The 21,529-nt window shown below is 37.6% G+C and overlaps 1 protein-coding gene across 10 annotated transcripts in view; it reads left to right on the top strand.

Moving 5' to 3' along the window:
- Window positions 1-9,115, top strand: part of LOC131426503 (uncharacterized) — a 163,457-nt gene extending 154,342 nt beyond the window's left edge. For all 10 annotated transcript variants that reach the window (XM_058589288.1, XM_058589291.1, XM_058589289.1 and 7 more), the window contains 7 exons: window positions 57-231; window positions 940-1,094; window positions 1,229-1,326; window positions 1,528-1,673; window positions 5,864-5,973; window positions 6,046-6,587; window positions 6,652-9,115. In XM_058589288.1, the coding sequence (XP_058445271.1) occupies window positions 57-231; window positions 940-1,094; window positions 1,229-1,326; window positions 1,528-1,673; window positions 5,864-5,973; window positions 6,046-6,587; window positions 6,652-7,147 (1,722 nt within the window). In that variant the 3' untranslated portion in view covers window positions 7,148-9,115. The remainder of the gene's footprint in view (window positions 1-56; window positions 232-939; window positions 1,095-1,228; window positions 1,327-1,527; window positions 1,674-5,863; window positions 5,974-6,045; window positions 6,588-6,651) is intronic.
- Window positions 9,116-21,529: the final 12,414 nt, after the last annotated feature.

Raw genomic sequence — 21,529 nt, forward strand, 5'->3', positions numbered from 1 at the left:
CTCATTTTGTTGGTTCCGCACTACTAAATCTCGTACGTCCGATGTTCCGACGATAGGTTCGCGACGGCGCCCACGGTTTCTCGACACTGCTGGGCAAATACTGCGGTTCCAACTATCCGCCGATGATCACCTCCAAGGATCGCTTCCTCTGGCTGCACTTCCACTCGGACGAGAACATCGAGTACAGCGGTTTCGTCGTCATCTACGACTTCGTGCCAAGGCCAACGTCATGTGAGTGTTGGGGGGTCGAGTCTCGCGATGGTCCCTGCTGTCACCTGCCGGCTTCGTCGTCGCCGTCACAGTCATGTATAATTTACGGTTGAGGAAAGTGCATTCGCTTGTCGTAGTGTGTGCGCTTTGCACGTGTTGTTTCCCTCGGCCTGGCTGCAGTTGGGAAAAATTGGAAGCAGATTTTCGGATACGGAATCTCGTGCGCATTTCAGGGCATCACGGCATCATATCTCCGAGTGGGTGGCTGCGCTTCCAATCGGCAACTGAAACAGAGCGAAAAAGTTACATTCCTTTGCGTCGATCAATTTCAATAATTTGCTTACTGATAGAATTGCTTCCTACGAGTGTTTGTTTTGAACTGTAACCAACAGCAACGTAACAGACCTGCCGGCAGATTCAAAACAATCACAATTCAACGCACACTAGATCGACGGAATCGACTAGACGTCAAGCATACGGTCGTTGTCATACGAAAAGACCTCCAACCATTATTAGTTCTTTATCAAACGACAAGCGAAGCGCACACACACAGAAAAAAAACGTAAATTATGTTGGCAGAAGCAAATAATCGGCGAAAAATGGGATCTTCACGCTGGCATTCCCGGTGACCGGGTCCATCCGCTTCTTTGTGTTTGCATTGTGTGTGTGACTCCCACTCTACTCTATCTTCTGTTTTTTTTTTCTCGTTCGTTTTTTTTTTGCGCACAGCCGTCTACGACGACGAGGGTTGTCGCATCGAGGTATCCGGCATGGAAGGCTTCGTGAACCGGACGGACGTACCCCGGGAAAAGCAGCAGACCGTCGTCGAACACGGGTTATCCCTGGACTGCATGTGGGTGGTCACAGTTTCCGACGGTTGGAAGGTCAGTCACACCGACACCGTTCATGACTAATAGCGGTCCGGTGCACCGGCACTAGCACAAATTTTCGCTATCGTTCACTCACTTATTCAATTTTTTTTTGTCGTTGTCCGGTTGGAACAATTTTTCCTTTTCAGATTCAGCTATCCTTTCTCATGTTCAAGCTGGAAAGGCCCAACGACTGCGAAAGTAATTTCGTCGACGTGTTCACCGAGCGGACCGACCTGCCGTCCAGGTAAATTGAGGGAGGTGATTTCCTCGCATCCCCACGAAAAAAAAACATATCGTTTTTATCTGTCGGAACATTAATTCTGTCGACCGGATACGTGACTACAATTTAGTCGGCTTCTCCGATTGAAACGACGATCATTAACACACCTTTCCTTCGATGTACCAACAAACTTTGTTTTTATGTTTTTTTTTTCAACTATTTCAGACTGAAAAATTTCTGCGGCTCAATCGCGGACTCGGTTGTGTCCAAGTCGAACGTGCTGCACATTCGCTTTTTCGCCGAGGCAGCCGCCATCAATTCCACCTTCTCGATACTGTTCACCGCGTTCCGGGAGAAGCCTCCGACCGAAAGTGAGTAGCAATTGTTTCCTCCATTTGTACATTTAGATTAGAATCATGAAATTTCAAAGTCAAAAATTTTGAACGAAATGTCCGGACTCTGATGTTTGACTCGCCCGAAGTTATGCTACATCATCGTTGCATCCGGAAGCAAATGGTAGTCGTGACGCAGGAGCAGACTTAAAAAAAATTTCGGGATAACACCAGATCTCGACGTTTCATGCATTTCTAAGACAAAACCAGAAAACCGCGTGATTTCGGAAATCCACGGTAAAAAGCCGCATAAAACCGCTTAAAAAGGATTTCAGTGTATTACTTTGAAACTGAATTTATATTCATGATTTGAATCCAAAACTATGATTCAGAATTTCAACTTCATAGTTCACGAACAAAATTCAAGATATGAATTTAAGATCTGAACTCTGGAACTACATGTTATATCTGAACACCGAACCTGAATTTTAGAACTAAAATCCGATCCAAAATTTCATTCCTAAAATCAGTTTCAGTTTATTTCCATAATTCAGAATCTGCATGCTGGAACTAAATTCGAAAATGGATTCTGAAGTTAGACAATGAAACTGGATTCGGTTTCTTCATTAAGATTAAGAGTTCAATTCTAGATCTAAATAAGTTCCATAATTCTAGAACTAGGTTTATAACCTTAATTTAAATTTAGTTTAGTTTTTGGTCTGGATTCCGAAACTGAATTCTGAGCCTGTTCCAGAGTTTGAGTTCCAGAATTCAGTCCTGGCCCAGAATACAGAAAAAAAACCGCAATTTGTCAGTTGCGCCGCTAATTCGATTTTATCTTCTGAAGCAGAAATAATGTTGGTCATACGATCGTCAAATTGTATCAGTAACCTAACAAAATTAGCATTCAGGTAAACGTGAGATTGTTAAAATCGGTTTTTTCTTCTTCGAAAAAAATGTACTTTGTGGGTTACATCACTTCTACGATTATATCTCCGGAATCAAAAGTGTCAGTCGTGACATCATCGAACTTGATCTATATCCCAATAGAAGATTTCAAACTAGTCAAAGTTTGTTCAAATTTTCTTATCTCGCCGAGCTGAGTCGAATGGTATAACACTAGCGGTTCCCGGAAAATTCTATGAAGAAATGCGAAATATACACAGAAGTTTCCTGTGTAAAAAACGGCGTAAATTCGGGATTTCGTGTAAGAAGAAACCGTATAAAAACCACGTAAAAATACCTCAGTGTACAAGACTTTTTCACTGAAATCAAATTTTGTGAGAATCGGTTCAGCCATTTCTGCGAAATTGAAGTGAGTTGCACCGTGGAGATTTTCATCGCTACATCCGGTGCTTCAGAAACCTCAATAACAAAAACCGGTTGCCATCAAAGAACAAAATCGGTAAACTACAGGAAATTGTCAATTAGGTTGGAAAATTGGTCATTGATTTTTTTTTCCACTCGTCACCAAGTATCTCCGAAACTAGAAATAGAATTATAATAAAACTAAACGTTACTTTTTCGAGAGACATCTTTGCAATCATTACATGAATTATGAACGTTGGTTTAAAAGTGAGGATTTCAGTGTAGAAAACACGAATGCATAAATCAACAAACAAAAATTTAAGATACCAAATTGTACAGATTGTTGAACGGAGACAATACGCCAAGTCAAAATAAAATGGCAGAAAAGGTTAAACAATAGCTGCTAATTCTGATCGTCTATTTGTTATGGGAACGATTTAGAAGGTGGAAAAATGGGTTCCTCGATAGCTGAATGATATACAGCACCATGAAATAAAGTTCCGGATTATGACATTAGATAAGAAAATAATTTATTTAAAAAAAACCCAAGCGCAGCTGCAAAACCCAAATGCTTCGGGAAGAAAACGATGCTGCGCATTTAAGGGGGTTCAAAAAAGGTATCTTGCAAATGAAAAAATCAAATCTCGTCTGACACACGACAATGCTCCTCACGCACAGCAAAAACAGTCAAGAACATCTTTACTGGGTAATTCTGTCGCATTCGTTTTACTCCCCAGACTTGTTCCCTTCCGACTATCATTTGTTTGTTTAAAAAAAATATATTGACATAAGGAGTGTATCGAAAATAAGCTAGCCACATACATTTGTGTTGTACGCATGTATTTGTGATGGTTTTTTATGTTCAGATCACAGCATGCTGTGCGTTTGGCTGTCAGCTTTCGTTTGTTTGCGTTTTCAAAATGTCGCGTATTGAAAAGGAAGTGAAAATTAAGGTTCTGGACACATGGCTAAGTGAGAAGGGTATTACTTATGCGAGAATTGGCGAAGCAGTTTGGAATTCATCATGCCAAAGTTAAAACCATCATTAATAAGTTTGGGGAACACTATTTTTTGGGTGGGCTACCAGGCAGTGGCACAAAACTCGGTTCTTCCAACCCGAAACTGGACCAGAAAATGGTATCTCTAATTATGAAGAACAAATCAATGTCAATACGTGATTTGGCCCAAAAAGCAGGAACGAGTGTCGGAATGATCTAGCGTATCAAGAGGCGAAATCACCTAAAGACCTACAAGAAGCAGAAAATCTCGAAACAAAGTATAGAACAGAAGAAGCGAGCAGCAACAAGGGCCCGGAGATTGTATTCGCGTCTTCTGCAATGTCCGGATGCATGCGTTTTGATGGACGATGAGACTTATGTAAAGGAGGACTCAAAAACCCCTGCAGGTCCACAATATTTTGCTGTCGTCGTTGGGGAGGAAGTGAGCGATGCGGACAGGTCGATTCAAGTGGAGAAATTCGGTCGAAAGGTACTGGTATGGCAAGCAATATGTTTTTGTGGTTTAAAGTAAACCATTTTTTACACTACCGGAACTATAGATGCAGAAATCTATCGATCTGAGTGTCTCCAGAAGAGATTACTGCCTTTATATAAGATGCATTGTAAACCTCCACTGTTTTGATAGGATTTAGCGTCGGCTCAATATGCCAAAACCACTCTCAGTTGGATTGCGGAAAAGGGTATAAATTTCGTTGAGAAAAATATCAATCCACCAAATTGCCTCCATCGAACGTTACTGGGTAATCGTGAAGAGGGTCTTCAAGAATACTGGTAAGGCAGCTGGTAACATGCAGTTCAAAAAAATTTGGGCTCAAGCGTAAAAAAAATGCGATGCAACACTTGTCCGGAACTTGCTGAAGAGCGTTCGATCAAAACTTTGAAAATTCGTGAAGGAATAACCTAAATTTCATCCGGTTTTAATTACGCTCAAGTTTAATCTCGTACAATAAATGATCAATTTTTAGTTTGAATAAAATATCGTTTTGCATCATAATTTGAAAGAAAAATTTGTGGATAGCTTATTTTCGATACACTCCTTAGTGCCCATTGGTCGCAAACCATGAAAACCGTTCAAAAATTTTACAATTGACTTTTTCAAACACAATACTTCAACTTATAGGCATTTATTGACGACATATCCAAAAATTAGCAGAATCTTCCGAGTGCTTCAAAAGTTATGATTTTTATAAAATTGTATATTTTGATGAAAATCGAAAACAATCGAGTTTTGATCCACCCTACCAAGGAAATGGTCACCCTAATGACAAAATAAAAAAAAAATACGGGTCTTAAATTTTTCGGCGAAAAACGATTCTTCCAAATAATACGAAATTCTGAGAGATCGTATATCAGTTTCTCATGGAGTTGCTGAATGAGCATAAATTTGCTCAAATTCGGTTATTTCTGGGAAAAAAGTAATAGAATGAAATAAATCAAAGAATATATTGAGAATTCATTAGATTTTATAGTATTTCGGATGCATTTTAAAATTTCGTTTTTCTTCACATAGCCAGTGATAAAAATATGCTTACCTCTAAAGACCATTTTTACAGAAACTGACTAACGATGTGAACTAATCTCTTACTGGAAAGATGCCATTGGAGTACGATTACTAATTGAACTACGTGGCACCCTTGAACAGCTGAACATGCTCGATTTCTTCTGTTTAGGATAGGAGAAACTCTGAGTTCAAATTTGTTACCCTTGTTGTAATTCGAAGATTTGCATTTGCATTCCATCAATCTTTTTCCAATCTGATTTTTCTATTAAAAGTTGATGAAAACCAAGCAACTAACCTGAAACGGAAAGAAAAGGAAACTTTATTAATTATTGTTATCGCAAAATATAAGTATTAGTATTGCAAAAATATAATTCATTATTTCAATTTTTTCATTCCCTAAGATTGCGATGACGATGAGTACGACTGTGAAGATGCAACCTGTATTTCGGCCGATCTGCGATGTAATGGACGGATCAACTGTCGCTTTCGGTGGGATGAGGACGAGTGTCAGGTAAGTAATGGAAATGATAGCCATCCTATTTTTGAGCCACCACACTGAAATACCGATTCGATTTGCTTCCAGAAAACCAATCAATCGCAGTCCGAGCACGTGACAATCATAATGGTGGTGTTCGGTATCATCTTCGGCAGTATGGTGATCGCGTTCGTGATCAAGATTGTCCGGAAGGTTATACGAGACCACAAGATCATCCGAGAGCATATCCGACAGTCGCGGGAGAGCAAACTGAACGAACTGGGACGACATTCGACGAAGAAACCGGTCGATTTGGATATCACCAAATTTCCGCCGCCGGTATTCGACAAGGAACCGATCAACGTGCTGGAGAACACGTCCAACAGTTACTATCGGGAGGTTCTGTCACCGTCGATAGTGGGCAGTGGAGGGAGTGGTGGTAGCGGCGGAGGAAGTGGTCGCATGCCCGTAGGCGGCCCAAGTGTCGGTAGTCATATGTTTAGCAGTAGTAGTAGGATAGATTTAAAAAACGATACGGGCCGCAATCAGGAGATCCAGGACATTCTGAGAAGCAGCTATCACGAGGATCCGCTGCGAGCTACCATGGGCCTGAGGGATGCGGGAATGTGCGACATGGCTTGTCAGACAAGGTAGGTTAATGTTTTCGAGTGTGTGTGAATGTGTGAAAGTAATCGAAAGTATACCTTTTTGTAGAGAATCACTCTTCCAGCCGGTGTTCAAAAATAAGGTAACTCAATCGCCGAATCCGAACAGCATACGATTTTCAACGTTCGGCTATGAAACGGGAGTGCCGATACAGGGACAGTCACCGCCGACGCAGCTACCGTCGGTGACACCGCCACCACCAAAGGTGAAACATCATCACCATCATCATCATCACCATCACGGTGGAGGTGGTGGCGAAATGGGTCGTACCCTGGAGCGCAACAAGGGTAACAAATTCGAAATGCAGGATCTCAGCGGAACCGGATTGGGAGTATCGACCGGTGTCGGTACCGGCGACGACGAACCGGAACGGGATCTCACCGGTCACCATTCACACCATCACCATCATCATCACCATGGTCACGGTCAACCGCAGGGACAACAGCAGAAAGTTGTTCTGGAACGGGATCTGGATCCGACCTCGGTGTCGAGTTGCATTCGTAAATCGGCACCGGATGTCATTATCATGACGTCATCACATTGACCCTCCGCCTCGTCTTGGTCTGTCGAATCCGAATCCGCCTGCTCGGCTGGGAAACCGTCGAAAGGGAAACGATGGGGCCTGTGGTTTGGGAAGTGATAGATTTCGGCTTGATATTTGGGTACCGCCGCCGCCGCCGCCGCCGAAACTCCGGTGTACGAACACGGACAGAGGTTTCGGTTCGGAAAAGTTTTTGTTTTATAGTAGTGTTGTTTTAGGATAGGACACTAGACTAGAGCACCGAGTATCCGCAGTAGGATTAGGTTATATTTGACCAATTTAGTACCATCGACAAGCCCTCACCCCCCATGACTTTCGACCTCATCGAATTGGGGTTCAGTGGGGCCGATGTAGTGACGGCAGGAGAGAACAAAAAAAAAAAAGGTGGCGAGAACCGAACCATCTTGTAAATAGGGACATTTGTAGCGTTAAACTTGATTTGTTGCCTGTTGGGCCATTCTCGGTTTGGAAGATTTGTCGCATTGCGTCACGAACTGAAATGAGGATTTCATGTAGCTCAAAATAGTCTGAATTATCAAGATTAGTTTTATTTATTGGTTTTGAATTGAGAGATTTTATGTAGCAGTCTGGAACGATTTTGAAACTAGTTTCAAATAGGTTTCGAATATGTGATCGAAATTCGTATTTGTTGATATTTTGCAACAGCTGCCTCAATCGAATTCGCTCGCTTCGATTGCAATACCGTATTTAATTCACCCAACCACTCACAGAAGCAAAGAAAAAAAAAACAAACAAACAAACGTTAGATAATCGATAAGCAGTTTGATTGATCCTCTGGGCACCGTAACAATATTAATTAGTGTAACAAAAAGCCAACGATTGAATTAAAATTTTGATCTCTCTCTCTCTTTTGAACATGCGGTAGTTAAAAATCTCTAAACGGCAAAGTATAATTAATTTACCGGCTTTTGAATTCGAACATTGGGCTCTGATGTCGAATCAAAAAAAAAATCGAAGCCTACTGGGATATCAAACCGACCGGTGATGCTACACGGAACCGAAACGGTAACAAATTTGCATACTGCCTTTTGAGATACTTAACCAATAATCGGCCGCAGTTATGTTTGATTGTTTTATTTTGATACTGTGGTGTTACCGTTCCCTTCCTTCACCCACCTACCGAATATTAATAGCGTTAATTTGTAAATAATTATTGGCTCACGTCCTTTCACCGATGGGATCCGACTAGCGCTAGGTTAGACGTCGTTCGTTCTAGTGAGATTGTAGTTGAATTTGTTCATGTTATCGACGGGAGAGAAAGAAGGAGCACAATTTGGAGAAAACTTGCATTTGTTTTTTGTTTTGTTTTCGTTATTGTCTTGTTCCATTTCGAAAACATAACCTTGAATAGTAAAACAAGCCAACGGAAGTATCGTGTTTGTGTACAAAATTCTACCAATCTAGCTAGTTATGTTCTGTTAGTGTGAGAAATATTCTTGTTACCTGCTCACACGGAAAAGTTTAGTTGCATCTAAATCAAAAATTTGACAAAAGGGAATATTTGTAAATCGGGGACCAAAGCCCAGTGAAAGTAAACGAAAAAACTAGTAAGCAAACAAAAAAAACCGGTCCCTTCCGCCCAGTGGCAATCCGGGCGCTAGGATGCATAATGTAAATGCAAAAATTAATATGTTGGTTAGGAGAGAAAAAAAAGTGAACAAAATCTTGTAGCCAAATCACAAAGTTAAAACATAGTTAAAAAGACAATTCGAACAACATGTGCGAAAAACAAGTGGACAACCCCAAGAGCAAAACCATGACATTTGTATAGATTTTAAACAGTGCATAAAAATCAAACCAACAGAAAAAAGGCAATCCACTAATCGTAACGAATTCGTTGAAGTTTATAGACATAAAATGGATGATGACGGTAAAGCTAATTAAAAACACAATAGAAAGAACATGTACATTTTTACTGGTAAATATTTAATAATAAAACAGATTGCGAAAGTGGCGAATGCGTTATTTGAGAATGACATAACCTAATTGTTTTCAATCCAAAAACAGTTCAAGAACCGGGAATGGATAGAGCTTGAAACATAGAATTCAAAGCTAACCTGAGTACAGAAGAGTAGGGGAGATTGGGGCAATCAGGTGAAATTTCTGTATAACTATATTCATTTTCTGTTCTGTATTCATTTTCGGATTTAAAAATAAATTATTACTTGATTTTTTAATCCGCATAGAAACAAGAAATATATTTAGCAAAACACTTTTTCAACAAATTTGTTTTTTGCGGTGTTAAGAAATTCTTTCCTTTCGCCACATCTAAATCTATATTTTCCCGGAGAAATAAAATACAGATCCATCTGTATATATGGTAACCCTAATTCCCACGGCATATTTCGAAATGACTCCCCTACAAGTATAAAGATGGGTTCTACATCAATACTTTCATTTTCGCATTGCCGTCGTACTTTTATGTGATAGTGGCGGCACGAACTCTTTCAACTTGCATTTCAATGAATTTTTGTTTTTTTGGTGGGAAATAAAGACTGTCCCAGAAAGTATGGACGCACTTTGATTTCGCTGTAAATAATTCACAAGTGTTAGATATTCAAATTTTATTCGATATACTGATAATATTAGACTACAACAACAGAATATTATTCTCAACATTTGCTACGTAGCCATTGTAGACTAGCTGGCGCACCTTCTTGCGAACGTTCCTCATTAAATCCTGTACAGAATTCTTGGCGGCTAGTTTTGACACTTTTTTCCAATTTTTTTCGAGCTGGTTTCCGCTGCCGAGACATGTTTCCTAAGATGTGCCTTCGTTAATGCCCAAAATTCCTCAATTGGTCGAAGTTGTGGGCAATTTGGTGGATTCATGTCTTTTGGGACGAAAGTGACATTTTTGGTAGTACACTGTTCTACCGTTGATTTCGAGTAGTGGCAAGAAGCAAGATCTGACCAGAAGACAACAGGATCCTTGTGGCTTCGAATCATGGGTAGAAATCGTTTTTGTAAACATTACTTGATGCTTATTTCGCTGTTCATTGGAGCAGCGGTGATGAAGGGTTTCGAAATCTTACCGCAGCTACAAATTGCTTGCCAGACCATAGCTTTCTTACTAAATTTTTCGACTTCTTTCGATGTCTCTGACTGGTTCAACACTTGCCCTTCTCGCACCGTATAATATTGTGGTCCCGGCAAGGATTTGTTATCGAGTTTCACGTAGGTTTCGTGTTCCATGATTATGCAGTTCAAATTTCCAGCAAGAATCGTATTGTACAGCTTTCGAACTCTCGGCCTGATCGATGCTTCTTGTTTCGGACTACGTTTTGGTTGTTTCTGCTTCTTATAGGTTCGAAGATTCAAACGTTCTTTAGCACGAAGAACATTTGACTTCAAAGTGCCCACTTTTTTGCCACATCCCGAACTGAATCCTCCCTCTTTTGCTCGAACGCCTTCTGTATACGTTTATCCAACTGAGGGTTAGCAGGACCTTTTTTTCGACCCGTTTTCGGTTTATTCTCAAAGGTGTTATCCTCACCGAACTTCCTGATTAAATTTCGCACGGCTTTTTCACTTACTCCTTCCATTTTTGCTGTCTTTCTCAGTGACAGTCCGCGTTCTGTGCACCATTTGTACACAATTTTTCGACGTTGTTCTGCTGAAAGTCCACGCATTTCGAAACAAACTAATGAAAACGAATAAACAACTGCACAAGTGATTAGAGAAGAGTGTAAACAACAGGACGCAGCCATAAAAATTGACAGATTCTGAACCATTGCGAAATGGCAGCGGTTTTTGGTTGCGTCCATACTTTCTGGGACAGTCTTTAGAGAAAATTCAATTAATTCTTGTTGATAATCTGTGGTACTGAAAAGTGCCTTGAATTGTCACGACCAACTGAGATGGATCGTCCGAAATTTGACTCGGAATTCATTGTGGTTTCCAATTGGATTCCAAAGAAAATCCATTTCGGGCGGAATCAAAGGATGCATTCACATTGAAATCCGGATCCTAATTACGAACAACTTAACTGGACAGAGCTCCCATGATGCCTGACGACTTCGGCTGGCAGGCTTTTGGTGTGGGGTGCGGCCGGCTGCGACTGTTCTTCGGCACGCACAATTCTGCTGTTCGGCGCTCGCTTCATTCCAAAAGCGTGGAGGTCTTCGATGCTGCTCTCCCGTATGTCTCGCTTCGACTAGCTTTGCTCCGGAAATGATGGGAAAAAGTGAAATGTTTATCTTTTATACCGATGCAATTGGTCAGCAGGAGATATTTTGTTCTCTTCTTCAGAACGCATTTTGATTGACTGGTGCTGACATGGCTCAAAGGTTATACAGTTTTATCATAAAATTGTAGTCATATTTCCGATGGCATGTAGCTAAAATTATGTTGATACGTTAGAAAAAAAACAAGGGATATTCACGATAAAAAACTTATCACTCTCTCAGAGGGTAAATTTTGAAAAGGCGCCCCATAGTAAAGTTGTATTCACGACAAAAGACCTCAGTGTTCTTCTTGAAACAATCATGTTATGGCCTTTGGTATCATAGCCTGCTATTGAATTTCATCCCTATCCGACTTCCGGTTCCGGAGATACAGACTGATCTGCTCCGAAAAAATTAAAAAAATTGTACTCACTTTTTTTAGAGTTGACGGATTTGCACTTATGATCCCATAGTCTATTATTGAATTTCATTTGGATCCGATTTCCGGTTCCAGAGTTATACGGTAATATGTGAAAATTAGGTACAAAATGTGCACTCAATTATCTTGTGAACGGCTGTACCGATTTTCACAAACTAAGATTCAAATGAAAGGCCCTCTAGTTCTCTAAACAATACTAGAACTTTTAATCTGGATCCGACTTCCGGTTCCGGAACAAAAGCACAATAAGTGGAAAATTTTCAATTTCAAGAACATTTTTCCCGAACGATTGTCAAAAACTGTATCCCCTAAAACTGACTGATAAATTCTTCTACTTTGCAGAACTTATTAGTTGGTAAGTATGAACACTAAATACGGCACTGCTGGTCTTCCGTTTTCTGTTCCGGAAACACCGAAAGTAGTGACGTAAAACTACAAAAGTAGAACTCACTTCGATTTCTCAGCGATGCGTAAACCGATTTTAACAAATCTTGATTTAAATTTAAGCTCACATTATCTCCAAAGCTACTGCCAAAATTTCCCCTTAATCCGACTTTCGGTTCCACAATTACTGGCAATTCTGGCCAGATCTTGCTTCTTGCCACTACTCGAAATCAACGGTAGAATGGTATACTACCAAAAATGTCACTTTCGTCCCAAAAGAAATGAATTCACCAAATTACCCACAACTTCGACCAATTGAGGAACTTTGGGCATTAACGAAGGCACATCTTAGGAAACATGTCTCGGCAGCCGAAACCATTCAACAGTTCGATAAAGCTTGGAAAAAAGTGTCAAAATTTGTCGCCAAGAAGTCTGTACGGAATTTAATGAAGAACGTTCGCAAGAAGGTGCGCCAGCTAGTCTACAATGGCTAAGTAGCAAATGTTGAGAATAATATTCTGTTGTTGTAGTCTAATATTATCAGTATATCGAATAAAATTTGAATATCTAACACTTGTGAATTATTTACAGCGAAATCAAAGTGCATCCATACTTTTACTTAATACGGTACTTCACGATTTTCACAAATCTTGATTTAAATTAAAGCTCACTTTATCTCCAAAGGTATTGCGAAATTTCACCTTGATTCGACTTTCGGTTCCGCAATTACAGTGTGTCAAAACGTGCAAAACGTTATCTAAAATGACGATACAAAACCGGTATGTGCTGGTACGGAAGAAGAAACCAAAACACGCCTTTACGAACGATGCACACAGAGTGCTTTATTTATTTTCATACACGCTATAAAGAAAACGAAAACCACCAGCTTTCAATTACGTTGAATAACATAGAATCACAATGCGGCTACGAATGTCGGCTAGTGGTATGTGATTTTGGTAAAACATGGTGCTGCGGTTGACAAAAATTTTAACTGTTCTACGATAAGTGCGACCGAAAGAATTGAAGAATGTCAATGAATCGATCTTTGTACCGAGTCCCGGAGGGCCGATTGTCATATCACCATTCGAATCAGTTCGTTGAATACGCAAAATGTCTTTTCTCTGAAATGGCTGAACCGATTTTCTCAGCTTTACAATCAAATAAAAGATTCTAAGATGCCATAAAAAATGTCAGAATTTTAAATTCATCCGATTCCGGTTCCGGAATTACAGGGTGACTGATGTAAAAATTTGAATTTCTGATTGCGTACTCACTATTGCCCGATTTTCACAAACTATGGTCCCATACAAAACTTTAGAGTTTTTATCCGGATACGACTTTCGGTTTCGGAATTACAGGGTGAAGAGTGTTCAAGATTTTATATCGTCACTTAATGCGGCAATGCAGAAAACAAAAAAGACGGGTGGGTAATGTCAGAGACATAACTGGATGTCGTGAATACGAAAACAACTGACATGTTCTTTAACACTTCCGAATATCAATTAGTTGATCAATTGCATGAATTATGCAAGCATTCCCCTTTTTCACATTTTTCGCAAAAACAAAGAAGGCATCACTTGATCTCGATTACTGTGAATTTCACACAGCGAAAAGTGCACAAATCTAATCAAACTGTTCTAGATTTGCACTAAACTGAAGATATATACCTTCGATTTGCAAGCAAGAAATTCTAATAGTTCTTTAGAGAACTTTTAGAGCCATTATAACAGCTGATTTTGTGTATTGCTCTCCATCGTTGTCCTCTTTTCGTTGTTTTTTCATCAATGCAAACAACTGGCAGCTGTGACGTAATCGCTCTTGTCGGAAGCGAAACTAGCTTTACAAACGACATACAATACATCTGCTCGCAGTGGCGATAGAATCCAAACTGATCCAATTTTTGTTAAGAGGTTTCTTTTTACGTGATTTCGTTTGTAGCTTTTTCACTAATGGGCGGTTTTAACGGCTATAAAAATAGCCGCATACAGAATTTTAATGTCGATTATTTCATTTTGGATTTGCATTTCATTGAAAGAAACTATCAGGATGCTGTACGAGCGTCGTTCCTGCCTTCCAGAAGAACCAAATTGTGGAACTCACTACAAAAATTATGTTGATTCGTTAGATACAAGCGATATTCACGATCAAAAACTTATCACTCTCTCAGAGGGTAAATTTTGAAAAGGCGCCCCATAGTAAAGTAAGTCGTATTCACGACAAAAAATCTAAGCTGGGTTCGTTAGTTATTGTTAGTAGACGACCGGTCCAATTAACTCCGGTTATCCTGGTTCTTGATTTCCGATTCCGGAAGCACCGAAAATACTGTTGAAATTCGTCAAAATGCAACTCAATATATATTCTCAGAGATGGTTTGATCGATTATCACAAACTTAGGGTCCCATGTAAAATTCCTGGATCCGATTTCTGGTTCCGGAACTACTGGGTCAATCGTTTAAAAAAATTATACCGGCACCTAAAGCGTCGAAACAAAGAAGGGAAAAAATTTAATTAGGTTCAAAACTGTTCGAACCTACTTATGAAAATAAATACTTAGTATAAATAGTACAACATTTTGAATTTAATTTATATTCATTATTTTCAACATTACATTTTCTTAAAAATAATTTTTCATCCTTTTTATACAGAATAATCGAATAAATATCTAGATTGTCTATTTTTACTAAAATTTTCCTCCAGGTATTTTTTTTTTTACCTTCGAATGATCATGGAACTCACGAGATTCAATACAAAAGCAAATCAACATTGGTTGTTATCTAAAATAAAACTGCTGATGAGGTTACCTTATTTAATGTTAAAATAAATTTTATTTCAGGAAATCATTTCGTTCTTTTGAAATCGATCCACGTATTCTATAGTATTGTTATCGATTGTGATGAGTTATTTATTACTTCCTTGAACGCGTTCATTTTTCCGTTTGAATGATGTAACAAAATGGCTTGTACACGCAAAATTAGCCAGAGTAATGTGAAATATCTGAAAACCAACCAATAGCAATGTTCGATTTAATGGCAATACTTTAGAATCAATATTTTCTGGTATTTGATTCAAGGATGGGAAATTTTATTAAACATCCATGAATTTGAAGCTAAGACTCAGTATATTTGATGCAGTTGAATTTAAGAACCAACATACACTGAAGTCGAGTTTATGTACCGCATAAAAAAACCTCCGGCGAATGACCTAAAATAGGTTAAAACCGAAATAAATAAATAATAATAAAAAAACCGCATAACTCTGAAATTCCGCATAAAAAAACCGCATAACTCTGAAAATTCGCAAAAAAAACCGCATAACTGAAAATTCGCATGAAAACCGCATAACTCTGAAACTTTGCATGAAAAAAACCGCATAACTCTGAAATTCCGCATAAAAAAAAACCGCATAACTCTGAAAATTCGCAAAAAAAAACCGCATAACTCTGAAACTTTGCATGAAAAAAACCGCATAACTCTGAAATTCCGCATAAAAAACCGCATAACTCAAAAAATTCGCATTGAAAAACCGCATAACTGAAAATTCGCATAAAAAACCGCATAACTCTGAAACTTTGCATGAAAAAAACCGCATAACTCTGAAATTCCGCATAACTCAGAAAATTCGCATTGAAAAACCGCATAACTGAAAATTCGCATAAAAAAAACCGCATAACTCTGAAATTCCGCATAAAAAAACCGCATAACTCTGAAAATTCGCAAAAAAAACCGCATAACTGAAAATTCGCATGAAAACCGCATAACTCTGAAAATTCGCAAAAAAAAACGCATAACTGAAACTTTGCATGAAAAAAAACCGCATAACTCTGAAATTCCGCATAAAAAAAACCGCATAACTCTGAAAATTCGCAAAAAAAAACCGCATAACTGAAAATTCGCATAAAAAACCGCATAACTCTGAAACTTTGCATGAAAAAAATTGCATAACTCTGAAATTCCGCATAACTGAAAATTCGCATAAAAACCGCATAACTCTGAAACTTTGCATGAAAAAAACCGCATAACTCTGAAATACCGCATAAAAAACCGCATAACTCAAAAAATTCGCATTGAAAAACCGCATAACTGAAAATTCGCATAAAAAACCGCATAACTCTGAAACTTTGCATGAAAAAAAATCGCATAACTCTGAAATTCCGCATAAAAAAACCGCATAACTCTGAAAATTCGCAAAAAAAAACCGCATAACTGAAAATTCGCATAAAAAACCGCATAACTCTGAAACTTTGCATGAAAAAAACCGCATAACTCTGAAATTCCGCATAACTCAGAAAATTCGCATTGAAAAACCGCATAACCGAAAATTCGCATAAAAAAAACCGCATAACTCTGAAATTCCGCATAAAATAACCGCATAACTCTGAAAATTCGCAAAAAAAAACGCATAACTGAAACTTTGCATGAAAAAAAACCGCATAACTCTGAAATTCCGCATAAAAAAAACCGCATAACTCTGAAAATTCGCAAAAAAAAACCGCATAACTGAAAATTCGCATAAAAAACCGCATAACTCTGAAACTTTGCATGAAAAAAATTGCATAACTCTGAAATTCCGCATAACTGAAAATTCGCATAAAAACCGCATAACTCTGAAACTTTGCATGAAAAAAACCGCATAACTCTGAAATACCGCATAAAAAACCGCATAACTCAAAAAATTCGCATTGAAAAACCGCATAACTGAAAATTCGCATAAAAAACCGCATAACTCTGAAACTTTGCATGAAAAAAAATCGCATAACTCTGAAATTCCGCATAAAAAAACCGCATAACTCTGAAAATTCGCAAAAAAAAACGCATAACTGAAACTTTGCATGAAAAAAAACCGCATAACTCTGAAATTCCGCATAAAAAAACCGCATAACTCTGAAAATTCGCAAAAAAAACCGCATAACTGAAAATTCGCATAAAAACCGCATAACTCTGAAACTTTGCATGAAAAAAACCGCATAACTCTGAAATTCCGCATAAAAAACCGCATAACTCAAAAAATTCGCATTGAAAAACCGCATAACTGAAAATTCGCATAAAAAAACTGCATAACTCTGAAACTTTGCATGAAAAAAACCGCATAACTCTGAAATTCCGCATAAAAAAAACCGCATAACTCTGAAAATTCGCAAAAAAAACCGCATAACTCTGAAACTTTGCATGAAAAAAACCGCATAACTCTGAAATTCCGCATAAAAAACCGCATAACTCAAAAAATTCGCATTGAAAAACCGCATAACTGAAAATTCGCATAAAAAACCGCATAACTCTGAAACTTTGCATGAAAAAAACCGCATAACTCTGAAATTCCGCATAACTCAGAAAATTCGCATTGAAAAACCGCATAACTGAAAATTCGCATAAAAAAAACCGCATAACTCTGAAATTCCGCATAAAATAACCGCATAACTCTGAAAATTCGCAAAAAAAAACGCATAACTGAAACTTTGCATGAAAAAAAACCGCATAACTCTGAAATTCCGCATAAAAAAAACCGCATAACTCTGAAAATTCGCAAAAAAAAACCGCATAACTGAAAATTCGCATAAAAAACCGCATAACTCTGAAACTTTGCATGAAAAAAATTGCATAACTCTGAAATTCCGCATAACTGAAAATTCGCATAAAAACCGCATAACTCTGAAACTTTGCATGAAAAAAACCGCATAACTCTGAAATACCGCATAAAAAACCGCATAACTCAAAAAATTCGCATTGAAAAACCGCATAACTGAAAATTCGCATAAAAAACCGCATAACTCTGAAACTTTGCATGAAAAAAACCGCATAACTCTGAAATTCCGCATAACTCAGAAAATTCGCATTGAAAAACCGCATAACCGAAAATTCGCATAAAAAAAACCGCATAACTCTGAAATTCCGCATAAAATAACCGCATAACTCTGAAAATTCGCAAAAAAAAACGCATAACTGAAACTTTGCATGAAAAAAAACCGCATAACTCTGAAATTCCGCATAAAAAAAACCGCATAACTCTGAAAATTCGCAAAAAAAACCGCATAACTGAAAATTCGCATTAAAACCGCATAACTCTGAAACTTTGCATGAAAAAAACCGCATAACTCTGAAATTCCGCATAAAAAACCGCATAACTCAAAAAATTCGCATTGAAAAACCGCATAACTGAAAATTCGCATAAAAAAACTGCATAACTCTGAAACTTTGCATGAAAAAAACCGCATAACTCTGAAATTCCGCATAAAAAAAACCGCATAACTCTGAAAATTCGCAAAAAAAAACCGCATAACTCTGAAACTTTGCATGAAAAAAACCGCATAACTCTGAAATTCCGCATAAAAAACCGCATAACTCAAAAAATTCGCATTGAAAAACCGCATAACTGAAAATTCGCATAAAAAACCGCATAACTCTGAAACTTTGCATGAAAAAAACCGCATAACTCTGAAATTCCGCATAACTCAGAAAATTCGCATTGAAAAACCGCATAACTGAAAATTCGCATAAAAAAAACCGCATAACTCTGAAAATTCGCAAAAAAAAACGCATAACTGAAACTTTGCATGAAAAAAAACCGCATAACTCTGAAATTCCGCATAAAAAAAACCGCATAACTCTGAAAATTCGCAAAAAAAACCGCATAACTGAAAATTCGCATAAAAAACCGCATAACTCTGAAACTTTGCATGAAAAAAATTGCATAACTCTGAAATTCCGCATAACTGAAAATTCGCATAAAAACCGCATAACTCTGAAACTTTGCATGAAAAAAACCGCATAACTCTGAAATACCGCATAAAAAACCGCATAACTCAAAAAATTCGCATTGAAAAACCGCATAACTGAAAATTCGCATAAAAAACCGCATAACTCTGAAACTTTGCATGAAAAAAAATCGCATAACTCTGAAATTCCGCATAAAAAAACCGCATAACTCTGAAAATTCGCAAAAAAAAACCGCATAACTGAAAATTCGCATAAAAAACCGCATAACTCTGAAACTTTGCATGAAAAAAACCGCATAACTCTGAAATTCCGCATAACTCAGAAAATTCGCATTGAAAAACCGCATAACCGAAAATTCGCATAAAAAAAACCGCATAACTCTGAAATTCCGCATAAAATAACCGCATAACTCTGAAATTCCGCATAAAAAACCGCATAACTCAAAAAATTCGCATTGAAAAACCGCATAACTGAAAATTCGCATAAAAAACCGCATAACTCTGAAACTTTGCATGAAAAAAACCGCATAACTCTGAAATTCCGCATAACTCAGAAAATTCGCATTGAAAAACCGCATAACTGAAAATTCGCATAAAAAAAACCGCATAACTCTGAAAATTCGCAAAAAAAAACGCATAACTGAAAATTCGCATAAAAAACCGCATAACTCTGAAACTTTGCATGAAAAAAATTGCATAACTCTGAAATTCCGCATAACTGAAAATTCGCATAAAAACCGCATAACTCTGAAACTTTGCATGAAAAAAACCGCATAACTCTGAAATTCCGCATAAAAAAAACCGCATAACTCTGAAAATTCGCAAAAAAAACCGCATAACTGAAAATTCGCATAAAAAAAACCGCATAACTCTGAAAATTCGCAAAAAAAAACGCATAACTGAAAATTCGCATAAAAAACCGCATAACTCTGAAACTTTGCATGAAAAAAATTGCATAACTCTGAAATTCCGCATAACTGAAAATTCGCATAAAAACCGCATAACTCTGAAACTTTGCATGAAAAAAAACCGCATAACTCTGAAATTCCGCATAAAAAAAACCGCATAACTCTGAAAATTCGCAAAAAAAACCGCATAACTGAAAATTCGCATAAAAAACCGCATAACTCTGAAACTTTGCATGAAAAAAATTGCATAACTCTGAAATTCCGCATAACTGAAAATTCGCATAAAAACCGCATAACTCTGAAACTTTGCATGAAAAAAACCGCATAACTCTGAAATACCGCATAAAAAACCGCATAACTCAAAAAATTCGCATTGAAAAACCGCATAACTGAAAATTCGCATAAAAAAACTGCATAACTCTGAAACTTTGCATGAAAAAAACCGCATAACTCTGAAATTCCGCATAAAAAAAACCGCATAACTCTGAAAATTCGCAAAAAAAAACCGCATAACTCTGAAACTTTGCATGAAAAAAACCGCATAACTCTGAAATTCCGCATAAAAAACCGCATAACTCAAAAAATTCGCATTGAAAAACCGCATAACTGAAAATTCGCATAAAAAACCGCATAACTCTGAAACTTTGCATGAAAAAAACCGCATAACTCTGAAATTCCGCATAACTCAGAAAATTCGCATTGAAAAACCGCATAACTGAAAATTCGCATAAAAAAAACCGCATAACTCTGAAATTCCGCATAAAATAACCGCATAACTCTGAAAATTCGCAAAAAAAAACGCATAACTGAAACTTTGCATGAAAAAAAACCGCATAACTCTGAAATTCCGCATAAAAAAACCGCATAACTCTGAAATTCCGCATAAAATAACCGCATAACTCTGAAAATTCGCAAAAAAAAACGCATAACTGAAACTTTGCATGAAAAAAAACCGCATAACTCTGAAATTCCGCATAAAAAAACCGCATAACTCTGAAAATTCGCAAAAAAAAACCGCATAACTGAAAATTCGCATAAAAAACCGCATAACTCTGAAACTTTGCATGAAAAAAACCGCATAACTCTGAAATTCCGCATAACTCTGAAAATTCGCAAAAAAAAACCGCATAACTGAAAATTCGCATAAAAAACCGCATAACTCTGAAACTTCGTATGAAAAAGTCGCATAAAAAGAAACCTTAGCACTGAAGTCTTTTTTATGAGAGTTTACGCACCGCATAAAAAATACCGCATAAAAACGCATAACTCTGAAAATTCACATAAAAAAACCGCATAACTCTTAAACTTCGCATAAAAAAAGTTGCATAAAAAACCGCATAAAAAAGACCGCATAAAAAAGACCGCATTATAAAAGACCTTAGCACTGAAGTATTTTTTATGCGAGTTTACGTATCGCATAAAAAAACCCGCTTAAAAAATCGCATAACTCTGAAAAACCGCATGACTCTGAAAACCGCATAAAAAAGACCTTAGTGTACTTAATTCCTTAATTACTTCGTATATGTATTTGAATAAAAAAAAAATTTTTTGGAGCATAATTTTTAATTTGAATCTATACCATGGCACATTTGAATAAAATACATTTTTTTAAATCCATTTCTCAATATGTTTAAATCTAATATGCATTGCCACACTTAATTTAATTCAAATTTTATTTTATAAATAGTATTAATTGATTAAAACACGTGTTTGAAACTGACTGACTTAAAAATATACATAAACAAACTTAGCAGAAAT

Source organism: Malaya genurostris, chromosome 1 (assembly GCF_030247185.1).
Source record: "Malaya genurostris strain Urasoe2022 chromosome 1, Malgen_1.1, whole genome shotgun sequence".
NCBI lineage: Eukaryota > Metazoa > Arthropoda > Insecta > Diptera > Culicidae > Malaya > Malaya genurostris.